Source organism: Aythya ferina (genome assembly GCF_964211825.1).
Source record: "Aythya ferina genome assembly, chromosome: 4".
Lineage (NCBI taxonomy): Eukaryota > Metazoa > Chordata > Aves > Anseriformes > Anatidae > Aythya > Aythya ferina.
This window is the reverse complement of record NC_140300.1, coordinates 60,803,019-60,817,807: the sequence shown is the minus strand read 5'-3', so window position 1 is coordinate 60,817,807 and position 14,789 is coordinate 60,803,019. Positions and strand designations below refer to the sequence as shown.

Here is a 14,789-nt window from a genome sequence, read left to right as displayed (position 1 = left end):
TGTCTTCTCCAGACTAAACAACCCCAGTTCCCTCAGTCGCTCCTCATAGGACTTGTGTTCCAGGCCCTTCATTGGACACTCTCCAGGGTCTTGATGTCCTTCTTGGTGGTGAGGGGCCCAATACTGAACACAGTACTTGAGATGTGGCCTCACCAGAGCAGAGCACAGGGGAACAATCACCTCCCTGGTCCTCACCTCACAATAGAGGAGGTCCCATCCTCACAATAGAGGAGATGATAGCTTAAGTACACCCAAATTAAAGAGGTAGGATTTATAAACACCAAAAAAAAATATCTGTATTTAAGTATGGTCAGACTAGACAGATAATGTTAGAGAGCTGCAAGGCATACTGAGAGCTGGTGTGGGTAAGAAATGGCAGGAAACTGGGGGAAATGTGAAAGAAGGAAAACTGAAAGTTTATTGTTCATCATTCAGTATGAAGATACAGTGCAATAAGATCTCACTAAATAAACCATTTGAATGCTATTAGGCTTTTCAGAATTAATCTGAATTACAACAATGCAAGATTTTTGTCTAGTCTTTTTACTCTTCTGCATATGCTATTGGAAGCATACATAGAAATATGGTTATACAAATTGGGTCACTAGACTCCTAACTACTTATTTTCCACTCAGAATCACACAGAATCACAGAATTTTCTAGGTTGGAAGAGACCTCAAGGTCATCGAGTCCAACCTCTGACCTAATGCTAACAGTCCCCACTAAACCATTTCCCTAAGCTCTACATCTAAACGTCTTTTAAAGACCTCCAGGGATGGTGACTCCACCACTTCCCTGGGCAGCCTGTTCCAGTGCCTCACAACCCTTTCAGTGAAGAAGTTCTTCCTAACATCTAACCTAAAACTCCCCTGGCTCAACTTAAGCCCATTCCCCCTCGTCCTGTCACCAGGCACGTGGGAGAACAGACCAACCCCCACCTCGCTACAGCCTCCCTTGAGGTACCTATAGAGAGCGATAAGGTCGCCCCTGAGCCTCCTCTTCTCCAGGCTGAACAAGCCCAGCTCCCTCAGCCGCTCCTCGTAGGACTTGTTCTCCAGGCCCCTCACCAGCTTTGTCGCCCTTCTCTGCACCCGCTCAAGCACCTCCATGTCCTTCTTGTAGCGAGGGGCCCAAAACTGAACACAGTACTCGAGGTGCGGCCTCACCAGAGCTGAGTACAGGGGGACGATCACCTCCCTAGCCCTGCTGGTCACGCTGTTCCTGATACAAGCCAGGATGCCGTTGGCCTTCTTGGCCACCTGAGCACACTGCTGGCTCATATTCAGCCGACTATCCACCATCACTCCCAGGTCCTTCTCTGCCTGGCAGCTCTCCAACCATTCCTCTCCCAGCCTGTAGCTCTGCTTGGGGTTATTGCGCCCCAGGTGCAGGACCCGGCACTTGGCCTTGTTGAACTTCATGCAGTTGACCTCAGCCCATCGGTGCAGCCTATCCAGATCCTCCTGCAGAGCTTTCCTACCCTCAAGCAGATTGACACATGCACCTAACTTGGTGTCATCTGCGAACTTACTGAGGGTGCACTCGATGCCCTCGTCCAGATCATCGATGAAGATATTAAAGAGGACCGGCCCCAGTACCGAGCCCTGGGGGACGCCACTAGTGACTGGCCTCCAACTGGACTTGGCTCCATTCACCACGACTCTTTGGGCCCGGCTATCCAGCCAGTTTCTAACCCAACGAAGCGTGCGCCAGTCCAAGCCAAGAGCAGCCAGTTTCTTGAGGAGAATGCTGTGGGAGACGGTGTCAAAAGCCTTGCTGAAGTCAAGGTAGACCACATCCACAGCCTTTCCCTCATCCACCCAGCGTGTCACTCTGTCATAGAAGGAGATCAGGTTCGTCAGGCATGACCTGCCTTTCATAAAGCCATGCTGACTGGGCCTGATCGCCTGCTTCCCCTGCAAGTGCTGCATGATGACTCTCAGGAGGATCTGCTCCATGAGCTTCCCTGGCACTGAGGTCAAACTGACAGGCCTGTAGTTTCCCGGGTCTGCCCTCCGGCCCTTCTTGTAGATGGGCATCATGTTTGCTAGCCGCCAGTCGATTGGGACCTCCCCCAATAGCCAGGACTGCTGATAAATGATGGATAGTGGCTTGGCCAGCTCCTCTGCCAGTTCCCTCAGTACCCTTGGGTGGATCCCATCCGGCCCCATCGACTTGTGCACATCTAAGTGCCGTAGCAGGTCACCAACCAGTTCTTCATGGATAATGAGGGCCACATCCTGCTCCCCATCCCCTTCCACCAGCTCAGGGTACTGAGTATCCAGAGAACATCCGGTATTGCCGCTAAAGACTGAGGCAAAGAAGGCATTGAGCACCTCCGCCTTTTCCTCATCTCTTGTAACTAAGTTTCCCCCCGAAACTCGCTGATATGTTTTCAAATTCAAGCTGAAGATGAAGTGCAGGATAAACTGCAGCACTTTAGTTCATATTGGCCATATGTTCTAACAGTTACCTGTGTTTTTGACATTTGTTTAAAAATGATTCACCTAAAGTACCTTCCATTAAATCTGAAAGAGAACTTTGAGAAAAAGAAACAAGTATTATTTTTAATGGAAAATTAAAATAATAACTTAATAGCATATATACTGTTAAGTCTAAATGTATGCTGGCACAATATCTGGAACCATATATTAACAATGAACTGTCTTAAAAATTAATACTATTATGGAACAGGTAAACACTGAAATGAATGTGATGACTACTATGAAACTGGGTGTACTAAATATTCAGAGAAGGCCAAAAGATTCTAGATCTAGTAGCATTTATTGAAAATGCATTCTCTACAGAATTCCCTACTCAATAGTATTCCTGGAATCACTGCCAATTGCAAGTGATTTGAAAACTAATGTATATGTATGTTAAATGTACTATTGTATAAGAGAGCATAAGAATTTATATTTTGCATATTTTGCATCATTTGAGTTATAACTCCACTGCAATTTATATTGGTGGCTACAGAAGCAGAAACTTTCCAGTATATTTATTCTTTTAATTTCAATGGTGATTAAATGGGGTTGTTGTGAATGGTGACCAGCAGAAGTTTACAAGCTCCAACACTTATGGTATGTCAATGGTTGTCTCATACATAACAATTCCCAGAATAAAAATCTAAATGATATTAGAAATATTTGTAATTTCATTAAATGTGACAGATGTAACTTCTATATGATTTATGTGGGACAGATGTGACTTTGTGATTTATATATCTGAACCAGAAAGGGAAAGACATGTACTTGGAATATTTGTGCTCAGTTTACTGAGTACAAAATCTTATTAATTAATTACTATGCAAATCAGAACTAGATTAAAATGTGATATTCATGTAAAAATGTTTCATTTATAAAGTAAATTATTCATTGTTACTTTTTTTCTTTCTAATAAAATTGCTTATGGTGTTGGTATTCTAAATTTGCTTGTGGACAAGCAGTTCAAAATGAGTGATGTTAATTAAAACACGTTTGGTTTTGTAGTTTCAGAACATTTTGATTATAGATTTCAACATGAACTTTTTTACTGCAAATTTACTTAAGCATGAAAAACTTTTAAATATTATTTAAAAATAACATGCCATTTTAATATTTTTAAATACCTGTCAAAATAGCTTCATAGAATTCTTGAAACCCTCCTTTCCATAGAAATCAATTATTAAAAAATACAGAGAATTTTCCTTTCATTTTCACTAATCACTTTCCTTGCGGACAGCTGTTACAAGTTAACTAGTTAATACTAACAAAAAAAGTATTTAGAAAACAAAATGCAGCACAATTGCTAGACTTTTTTTTTTTTTTTTTATGAATTAACTGGATCTTCAAGCTCTACAGCATACCATTGCTTATTTCTTATTGTACTCACTTCATCCATATAAAGCACTTAAATTTATTTTTGAAAATATAAGTCAGCTGAACTGAACCAACTTGGGAAATGTTGTTTTTGTTGATTGGTCATTCCTCCATATTCATGGCAAATGGCTTGCAGAAAGGCAATTCCATTTCAGTTTATTTAGTTAATTAAATATATATATATTTCTGTTTTAGAACTGAAAAATAGCTATAAAAAAACACCCAAACCAAAGCTTTAAAATGGTACTGTTGGCTGGATTTAAAAGTGAAGATTTAACTTATGTTAAATATTAATCTCTGTATCAACTATATCTTTTGGACTTAAGAGAACTGGATCGGATTATATAGCGAAAGCTAGTACTCACTCGTTTGTTGCCCCTACAAAAGAATCATGGGTGCATGCTTGAGTGACACTCAAATGGTTAATATAAACTTGGTTTTTCTCTTGTCCAGTACACCGATTTTTTGTAAACTTTTTCTGTTAAAGAGTATTGCTCACTTTAACATGACAACTATAAACCTTGCCAAGGGATCACTTTCATTATGCTAGAAGCAACCAAATATCGTCCACAAACCATGCAATGAACCACTGCAATCTGACAGAGAAATAAAAGAGGATAAAGAAGTAAATAGGAGGAAAATCACAGACAGGGTTACTAATACACATATGTTTATGAAAAATTAGAAACCTCAGTACATCTTTCTCCTTTTATTTACTTGGTCTTTGCTAATCAATGGGATGTGATGAAAATTCAGAGCTTACTTTATCTGAAAGCTGTTTGCAAAACTACGTAGCAGCTGCACAACCCTCAGAAGAGCTGAGGCTAGTTAACAGCCTTTGCCTTCAAAGGGTGATGTATTTAAAAACCTTTAAAATTAGTTGCTAGACCAATCAGCGAACAGCATCATATAATCCTTTAAGCATGTTGTCATTACATCATAATGTATTTCAGGTACAGTTCTGCAGATTTTTATGTTGAGCAAAATCTAGTATCTACAGAATTTAAAATTGATCTGTACTTTTGCAATGTGTTTATATGTGAAAGAAACAGTAGTCAGCTAGCAGTCATTGTACTGAATTTCCAGACAATAAATGTTCTTTTTCTTCTTATGTGAACCAATAGATTGAGCTAGAACCTGGAGCTTCACATTGCATTTTGCTTGTAAATGATTGCTGCTTTAAACCATTGGTTATGGTTTATTTATAGAATAACACATAGTTCACAATTAAATGCCAAGCTATAATTGAATCAAAGGATTTTGCTGATGCCTCGACTCACAAGGGTGCAGCTCAAGAGCTTTATAAAGGACAGCAGAATCTGAATAGAAATTACAGCCCCCAGTATTCAGTCTGAGATCATGCATCATAATGCATAATATGACTAAAAGGATTATTATAATACTGCAGTAAATAAAAAGAAAATTTATCAAGCAGCAGAACTGAGAAAGCTTTCACAGGCTTTCAGTTTGTGATGTGGGAGGCCAAAGATTATACTGCATGAGAAATAAGACTACAGGAAAATTATTTTGTAAACACATTTATGTTCTTCAAAAAAAAAATATTCTGAAGTTATTCTTAAGTAAAAGGAAAATATATGTTTCGTAGATTAATCCAAAGTAAATTCATAATTTTCTTCTACATGGCTAAAATTGATTGATTCCAGATTTGACATAAATATTTCCTGGCATGATAGGACAATAATTATGCTACAGAAGGAATATCTGATGCCTTATTGAATAAGCTTGGAAAAGTTAAAGTATTTGACTAGTATGGAAATAATACCAAAATGTATTTTTTCTAGTAGAAAAATGATCTTAGCACAAATATGGTTCATTTATCCAGATCCAGTTCACAAAGACAACATTCATTCCTTCATGAAAGAAACCTAACTGATAATGCATACATTTTCAGGCTAAAATGAAGGTTATTTTTTGGCAGAGATACCTTGTTTTGTTTTAGAATGTTTTCTTAATAATTGGATATGGTAAACTCCTTAAATTTTTTTCCTACATTGCCTACCAATCTGTGATGTTATCTATTGGGCTTCAAGCACTGACTCTAATCATTACATTGTTTTAGACATTTGTCCATCAGATTTTCACACAAGGTTCCTCACATCAGGCTGTAATACCCTAACGTGGTTATGGTAACCTTGCACAATCAGTGATGTTGTGGAAGCTTATCACATGCCTTCCACAGTGTTTCTGCAATTTCCTCTGATCCTCTCCAGGTTAAGAGATAAAACAGTAGACTATGAAGGTATCGGTCAGATCTCAGGATGGAATTTCTCTCTTTAGGAGACTGTTCTTTTAAAGATCCTGCTGGAACTGCTAGTACTATAGTCAGACACCTTGAACTTTCTCAGATATGTGTTTTCAGACAAAAACTACTTGGAAAAGGGTGTGGAAATGTTGGTAGCTTCTTTTCTCAAATCTATCAATATAACTAAAACAATCTAAATCAACCAAATCTAACGTGATGTTGGAATTCTGATAGATACTTACTATGTCCAGGAATATAAAAAATATTTTTAATATGAAGTTCAGTAAAGCCTGCTTTATTAGATATTTTTTCCATAAAGAATTTAATTCTTAACCGAATTCCAGTTCTGAATAATACAAATACAGTCAGAACATAGTCATTTGAACTTTTCTTGGATTTCTATTATCAAAGACTAACTGAGGTCAAAGGACATTATTTCCAAATACATTTTCAGTGAGCTGTAGTAAATATTTAAGAAAAATCAGAAGTCATGCAATACACTCAGAGTTTTGATACAGGCAAAAATACCTGATGAATCTACAGACTAAACGTTTGTACAAAGCAACATAGAGATCCATGGTGCTAAACCAAGACATTAAAGATAGAAACCATTGCTTCAGAGATCATGGGAAATTGAAAGTAAAAGTCTTTCTGGTTATTTTCGTTTTCATTTGAGTATTACTTTTCTAAAGGGAAATATCATAGAATCATGAAGAGAAAGAACAAAGAAATCGATTCTAGAAAAAATAAATGTGAACAAAATTGGTAATTAACATAGGAAACATACTAGGTTGGGCCAGGTATGGATTCCCCTCCAGGTATGGAGGGGAATGGGAAACTGGAACCCCTGCAACAAAACTGTGCACAGAAAACACAAGGGTGAAGGAGGACTCTCCCTTTATTTAATCAAACTTTATTCCTCAATTTACCAATGAGAGAGAGTTCGATTCTCCTTAATGATAGCTTGACTACTTAATGAAACAGTAACTGAAACTTCCTATTTAAAGAGGTGGTAAGTAAAGATAATGGATTGTAGGAAGAGCTCTTATAGCAACTCAGAAATAAGATGCAGCATATGGTATTTTAATATACAATTTGATATATAAGTATTTGACACTGTCAATTAGGAAAATAGTGTGCTTTAATTATGCAGGACAATAGAAAATCAATAGATTTTCTATTTATAACAGTTCTATATAGAATATATAGTTCTATATAGAACTGTTATCAAAGTAGGTCTTTGATGCAGCATATTTGATGCAGACAAAAATGTTCCTGCCTACACTGCAATGCAAAGAGTGTGCATTGCAGGGGATTATCCGTCACAGATGTGAATGTTCTTTTTGTTTGTTGAGGCTTATTTGGGTAGCTTGCAAAGCATCTGGGAACATTTGGCAGTAAACAAAATACTAACACAAAAAGCAAAAAAATTCTAAAGAACTCTATTCACAGTTAGATATTTACATTAAACATCCAATTTTCCAAAAGTGCAGTAACCTGGCAAGTTTCATTGAGAACAATAAAAAATTATATAGTTCTCCAAAGTGTCTAATAAGAAACTGAGAACTTTTGATAGACTTGCACAAGCTGGATTTTATTTTTTTTCCTCCTTAGTCTTTATATCATTTTAAGGAATGAAGATGAAAGGACTCATACAAGTCATGTTTCCTGCATTTCTGCCATTCATAGATTGGCAAACAAAACAGTGACACAATTTAACAGTATTTTCATAATTTCACATAGGTTTACACATGAAGAACCTATAACAAAATCTTTTTGTCAAGCTGATCCTGACACTGATGAAACCATACAGTGAACAGTCTGTTGAAGTACTCTCTTTCAGAGATATTAACAGTTAAAGAATACACTTCTCTCTCTTTGCCAGATTCATCCAAAATAGTATTTTATCACCAACACTTAGCGATCTCTGTCCCAGGAACAAGCTGGAGGACTGGGTAGCCTTTTTCTTGACTGGTATAATAAAAAAATATTTTTATCTATATCTATTTAACTTTTTCCAATGTGAATGAAATTTAATGAATCAAATATTTGAAAAAAAGCAAATAAGTAATTGTAACTGAATGTGCCAAACCAAAATGATTTTAATGTAGGCAAATGCAGAACATTTTTTGTGATGTTTACTGTGCTGCTGAATAAACTACCCTTCCATTATTTGTATTATGCTGGGCAGAGATAACATAGAACATTTTTTGACCAGCTGAGCTCACCTCCCCTTCTGTAGACTGCAAGTGCAGTTCTTTCCTACACGTGGCCTTTAAGTCTCCTGCAGCTGCATTGACTTGCACTCCCCTGGGTGCTTCCATCACCAAGGATCTAGTAGGAGATTCAAGTCTGAAAGACAAAAACAACCATTAGGAAAAAATGCACTGAATCAAACCACTGAAAAAAAAACACAACCTGGCCCTAAAAATTACAGCTTCACAATGCTTGTATATAGAAATGTATTTTGAAAGGTAGAGAAGTCAGTTATTTTACATGTAATTCTCTCACTGTTCTCTATAGCCCAGAGAAATGAAAAATGAGTCCGTGTTTAAATCTATTCCTATTTAGGACAGCATTCAGGCATATACTGATGTAAGGCTGTTTGCTTTGTGATATTTGCATGTATTCGTATGTAGTTTAGTTGACTGTACTGATACTGAAGTATAGGTACTTAAGATTCCGTGTGTCAGTGTAAGTGCTACCGTAATGTCAGTTTAATAACCATAGTCTGCTTAGTGACCAGTGGCAAGGGTTCATCTACATAAAAATAAAATAAAAAAAAAGTTTTAAATAACAATATAATACTGATTAGAATGACTTTACCTTCACATGTGTATTTATATTTCAGGGAGGCATAGTAGCATTATGTACAAAGAAAAGGGAAAAACTATTATGCCTCTATTTTTTCTTTTTTTTTTTTTTTTTTTTTTTTTTTGCGAGCTCTTTTTCTGACCTGCAAAATACTCATTATGCTCTTTAACCCTGATATAATAGGGTCAAGATGCATATCACCGGGTCTTGGTATCTTTCCTCAGTGCAACTATTGCTCTACTCCTGTCATGCTTTCCTTGTCTTTCTGTAGTCTGTGCTCAAGATTCTCAGTCAAGCTTAGTGCATAATTATGATACCTTCACAGCTACATTATTTCTCAGTATGCTATAGGTTTCTCTTGAATGGGAAATACCATTGCAAGGTTTTGTTGGTAGTAGTACTTACACACCGAATAAGAAAGATGATCAGATGTATTGAACTAGGAACCAAAAATTTGGATTCTGGTTGGGTTCAGACATAAACTTATTGCATAGCTATGTTAAGAATGAGATGAATCTTTTAATCTATTTCTATCTCAGTAATATAACGACAGAATACAATTCCACTTTACCTGAACAAAGGCTTTTTGTAAGATAAAATATATTCATAATAGAAATAGCTAGGATAAGAGGCTTGAAGAAAACAGTGTGTTTCACTCTTTAACAAACTGTATTTTTAATATTAGGTCAGATTCATCCAAAAATAAAATGAGGTGTTAGGTATGTTATAGATATGAATAGTGTAACAAAGAATTTACTACTGAAAAGCCAAATGAAAGCTCTGTCAGGTAATGGCCCAACAGAATTTCAGTGTCTTTCAATTACAGTTTTTTTTTTTTTTTTTTTTTTTAAGAGGTGTAGTCATGGATTATTTTGAAATCAAAATGCCCCATTTGCATGAAAAGTCACCAATTCTGAAATATTTCTGTTTTCTACATGTCACTCACACTCAATGGGATAAAAAAAATAAAAATTATTTGGTAGCACTAAACCAGACTATTAAAAGCAAAGTTCACATAAGAGCAGAACATTAATTGTGGGTATCTATATATATTAAAAAAAAGCATACATAGGAAACATACATAGGAGCAGTAGAGAAATCTGTATTTTGTACATGTTAAGCCTTTTTCTTTTCTCTTTCTTTTTTTTTTTTTTTTGACACTGTGTAGGGAGAAGTTAATAGAAATTTTTTGTTCTTCGATATGCCAGTGAAGAATTGAAATATAATAAATTATTTAACCATGAACATCAGTGTTTTTCGGGTGGGGGTCTAATGTGAACTTCTGATGGCTATAAGAAAGCAGAATTAAGTAATTAATTAATTAAGATTTTCCTAAATCTTTTAGCAAACATATGCATACGCTGGACGCAAACAAACAACAACAAAATAACATTCAAAGAGACAGCTTAGTTTTCATTTGTTTTCTGTGGCAAGTATTAAAGAATGCTGCCCCTTACAAAATAACAGATAACTCCAATACAGAGAAACAGAACTGCACATCTGATTTTCTCTTATCAGCTCTGATTTTTTACCATGGCCATAAATCAAGAACACTTAATTACGTACAAATTGCGTATTGTACAACAAGCATTGTTTTGTTGTGGTGTGTCTAAAATGTGAGTTTGAACTTTGCTGAAAGGGTGAATGCGATGGAGAAAGCTGGTAAGTTTGTTCTATGAGAATTTAGTCAATGCAATCCAGTCAGCATACACTTTTGAACTGCACAGATCCTATTTCAGTAAACGTAGAGTAATTTAGCACTCTAATGAAGCAAACAAACAGACAAAACCAAACCAAACCAAACATACCAAAACAAAACAACCAAAAAACCCACAAACAAACAAACAAAAAACACAACAGGCATTTAGATACTGTTCCTTTCCTTACAGAATGTTTAGAAATTAGGTTTTTGAAAGTACTGTGTTGGCTTCATGAAGCTCTACCTTTAATTTCAAAGTAAATTGAATTGCATAAATAATAAATGATTAGATACTTCTATTCCATAATTTTCAGCAAATACTTTTGTGATTTATGAACTAATTTCCCAAATTCTTAATATTTCCCAGTTTTGGCTTCCATTTTGTACTAATGAGGATAAAACTGCTCTTTAGCTACATTTATTAGATCGAATTTATGCCATAAATATTTCTGTTTTCATAACATCCAAATCATTCTTAGACCTGTCAGAAATTTTCCAGCAGGAGGACAATAAAAACCTGTTTAGGAATGTCATTCAAGAAACTATAATTTTGTTTGAATAATAATTTTTTTTTTCTTTTCAAAACACAACAGTGTATAGTTGAATTGTTTCCTCTAGTTTCATCATTGTTTTTCATGAACTACATTAACTTAAATGACTTCCAATTTGTCTAAAATGAAGACATTTGGAAAATTAATTTCTGAAATTGAGAAGTTATTGTTTATAATATAAAAGACTTATAGATACTCCAGAGAAGATGTTTCTTTTTCAGGCAGGATTTTTTAGCAATTTCCTGAAATCAAATAAATTGGTAGAAATGTCAGTGAATGGCTGATGATCAGAAAAGTAGTTCTAAAAACACTACTCATCTATTAGTAAAACTGAGCACCTGCATCTGTTTTACAGTTACTAATGTTTTTTTCTTCTCATTATTCTTCAGGTGATCTGCATCTCAAAAATGACTTAGTTGTGCAATCTACAGTGTGCTACTGGAAATGCAAAAGCCTATATGATGAGAAATTATTTCCTCAATGTTTTGAGATAAATTATGTTTGATATGCAGCTTCCTTATATTTTTGTCATATTTCTGAAAGCTTTAATCTCTATTTAAAACTTATTTTAACACTCAGCATTCATCTGATATTCATCCATCCAATAAAAACTGCATTATTAGAATACCAAAAATTGGCTTTCCTTTCAGATTTACTGATGGCCTGTCTCAGTGGCATTTACTTCTGCAAGCGAATCCTATTTATACAATATTTCTTCCCAAAAAAACAAATAGCTATGATGGAGAAAGTAACTAGTGTTATTCTTAAACAGAAACTACAACACTAGGAAAGATGAAAAGACTTTTAAAACAAGGTTTTAAATAATATAATCTGTCAATTCTCTGTCAATTCAATGCGATGCATACATATCTATGCAGAGTGGAGAAGGGCTTTTTTCTTTTTAATCATCAATGGTTAATTTGTGAAAAAAGATGAATTTCAGAGGATCAAAGCTGTATGAATTTGAGTTGAATTCATTAAAGTATTATTGCTAAAAAAGGAAACTTCTAATAATTTGAATATATTGCTTTGAAGGTATTAAAATATTTCTCATCAGAAATGCAGAAACATTTATTTTTCATTTGTTAATTTCTGTTTACAAGATGACCTAGATTGTATTAGAGAAAAATAATTTAAAAAAAAGTAACTTTGGGTTTTAAGAAATATTTTAGATTTACGTCTTGCACATCCCTCAAACTCACAGGGGATATAATTAATCTATGTTAATTTTTCTCTGTTGGCTAGCAAAAGGTATTTCCTAAAATAGAAGGCAATAGAAGTGTTGTAAATTGTGCAAATGTAAATAATTTATTTGTTTCAAGTCTATCCAGTCCATGCTATTTATTAAAACGACTAATATGAACCTCTAGCAATCTGGAATTTATAATCAAAAAGGAGGATTAAAAAATATGCTGCCAACTAGTGAATGAACAACAAAGCAGGTGCCCATTTCCTCTATACTTATATCTTGACATTTAAGGGTCAAGAAATATATCAATACTTCGAAGTATTTAATTTTTACGTATGATGAACTTGCCAACATACCTTGGTGTTTTGATTTTTTTGTTTGTTGGTTGGTTTATTTTCAGTTAGCATAGAAATCCTAACATTTAAAAAGAAAAAAATAAAATATTTTTTTTCAAATATAAAAACATGGAAAATCCACACATTGACTTGATAACTCTTCTGTAGATTTCTTTCAGTTAAAATAACTGTGAGACTACTACTCTTCTAGTCTTGTTTACTGTAGGTAAAGAGCTGTGGTGGATTGTGGGACGTGCTGCATAGAGGTAACATGAACAAAGAGAGGACACCAAGAAAAACCTCTTGTCCAAACCTCTACCTATCCCTCTTCCTGCTTCTTATTTGTAAAAGAACACTCCAGACCCCAAAACACCACAGAATCCTTTTCTCCATTAAATTTATTTGTTCCAAATTAGAATTAAGATTTTTTTTTTTTTTTTTTTTACAAAATAATTTTGAAAATGTAGTTTTCCAGGCCTCAAACAATTTTAAGTACTTTTTAATTTTCTTTTTTATTATTATGAAAAGAATGTCTGGTTGTCCTAATGCTCAAGGAAACTTTGAAGCCAAAAAGAGTCATTTAGTAAGACCAAGAGACCCTGTCCGCTGAACATTGAGGGTGTTGGATAAAATTAGGATCCTCAGTCAGTCCATTTTCTGGAAAGTGTTCTGCATACTCCAAGAATGTATGCAAAGGATAACCAGGGACTTTTATGATCATGGTGACAAAAAACTTAGAAGCCCTTTTTTATTAGCTATTGAACTATTCAATCAGAGAATCCTTGATTAGCTGCACTTGACATCACAATGGAAATGCTATTAAAATAAGATTTTTATTCATTCATTTCAATCTCATATTATTTACAAGATTATATATATATATACACGCCCTTTTTACCATGTTTACACGGTTACCATGTTTACATGATTAAAAGTATTTTTGATACATTTACTTCCTCCACAAGGTGCATGTGATTCACTGCTAGAAGAGTTTTTTTTTTTTTTTTTTTTCAGAAGCTTGTTGCATTCCCATGTTTTTAACCAAATGTTTGTATTTTCAGGAGGAAATCAAGGTATTTATTGAAATGCAAGGGAAAATGTACAGGTCTCAGGAGTCTTTAATATTGTTCACTGATCATCAGATACCCTTTATCAAAAGGCAAAATTCTCATATCTTCATGTGAAGCTCTCTTTATCTGGGAAACTAACCTTTAAGGGCACAATTTGGCTCTGTGTATTTTGTGACTTCACATACTTGAATAAGAGAAAGTTAAATAAATGTTTTATGAAGTAGGTAACAGAACAAACCAGTAAATGCCAACATACTTTTTTTTTTTTTTCTCAATATTTAACAGCTCATGAACAATACACTTATAAAGAAGAAACCTAAACAGCATTCAGTAAGCATTTGATGTTATGTTTCTGCTTTGCATGTCACTGACTGTGGCATGTGTCAGCATGACCTTATTATAACTCCTGAAATTCTCATTAGCCCAGAAATCATCACACTGGGCTCAAATCTGAGTTCTAATTGCCCTGTACATGGCACTGGCTTCAGTTCAGTGATCCTGAATCATTCACAGCAACACCCAAAATAACAGAGTATTTTAATTTTATGTGACATAGATAAATCAGAAAAACAATTTCCTGACACAGGCAAATGCAGAATTGCATCTGAGAATATAAAAATGTTAGTTACCAAGGAGGAAAAGAAATGAATAAAATGGCATTGAAAAGTCTTATTCAGTGATGTTATTAAAGGACTAGAAAAAGTAAAGCAGCATCAAGGAAAGGTGAGAATGGTTAGAGAGAGCAAATGTTTAAAGCAAGAGCTTGACAAAATAAACAGGTGATGTGATGAAAGTTAAAGAGAACTTAACGCATGCTTGTTTCTTAAAGTGGGTGAGGCAATAGCCAGAAGAGCTAAAGATAGGGAATGTATCAAAATCATTCCCTAGTGAAGCAATATTAAAAAGAAGTGATATTAAATTAAGTTATATTGATTAAGAAGTGATATTAAAACATTAAAAAAATGAAAACCTAACTAGAATCTTTGATACTAAAAAATAATGCATTCC

At 34.8% G+C, this 14,789-nt stretch overlaps 1 protein-coding gene across 12 annotated transcripts in view; it reads right to left on the bottom strand.

Annotated features, from left to right (window-relative positions):
- Nucleotides 1-14,789, bottom strand: part of SGCZ (sarcoglycan zeta) — a 449,004-nt gene that overhangs the window by 10,388 nt on the left and 423,827 nt on the right. For all 12 annotated transcript variants that reach the window (XR_014692796.1, XR_014692797.1, XM_084518527.1 and 9 more), the window contains one exon: nt 8,352-8,475. Coding sequence is in view for 10 of the 12 variants with exons in the window: in XM_084518527.1 (XP_084374653.1) it covers nt 8,352-8,475 (124 nt within the window). In the remaining 2 variants the exon portion in view is untranslated. The remainder of the gene's footprint in view (nt 1-8,351; nt 8,476-14,789) is intronic.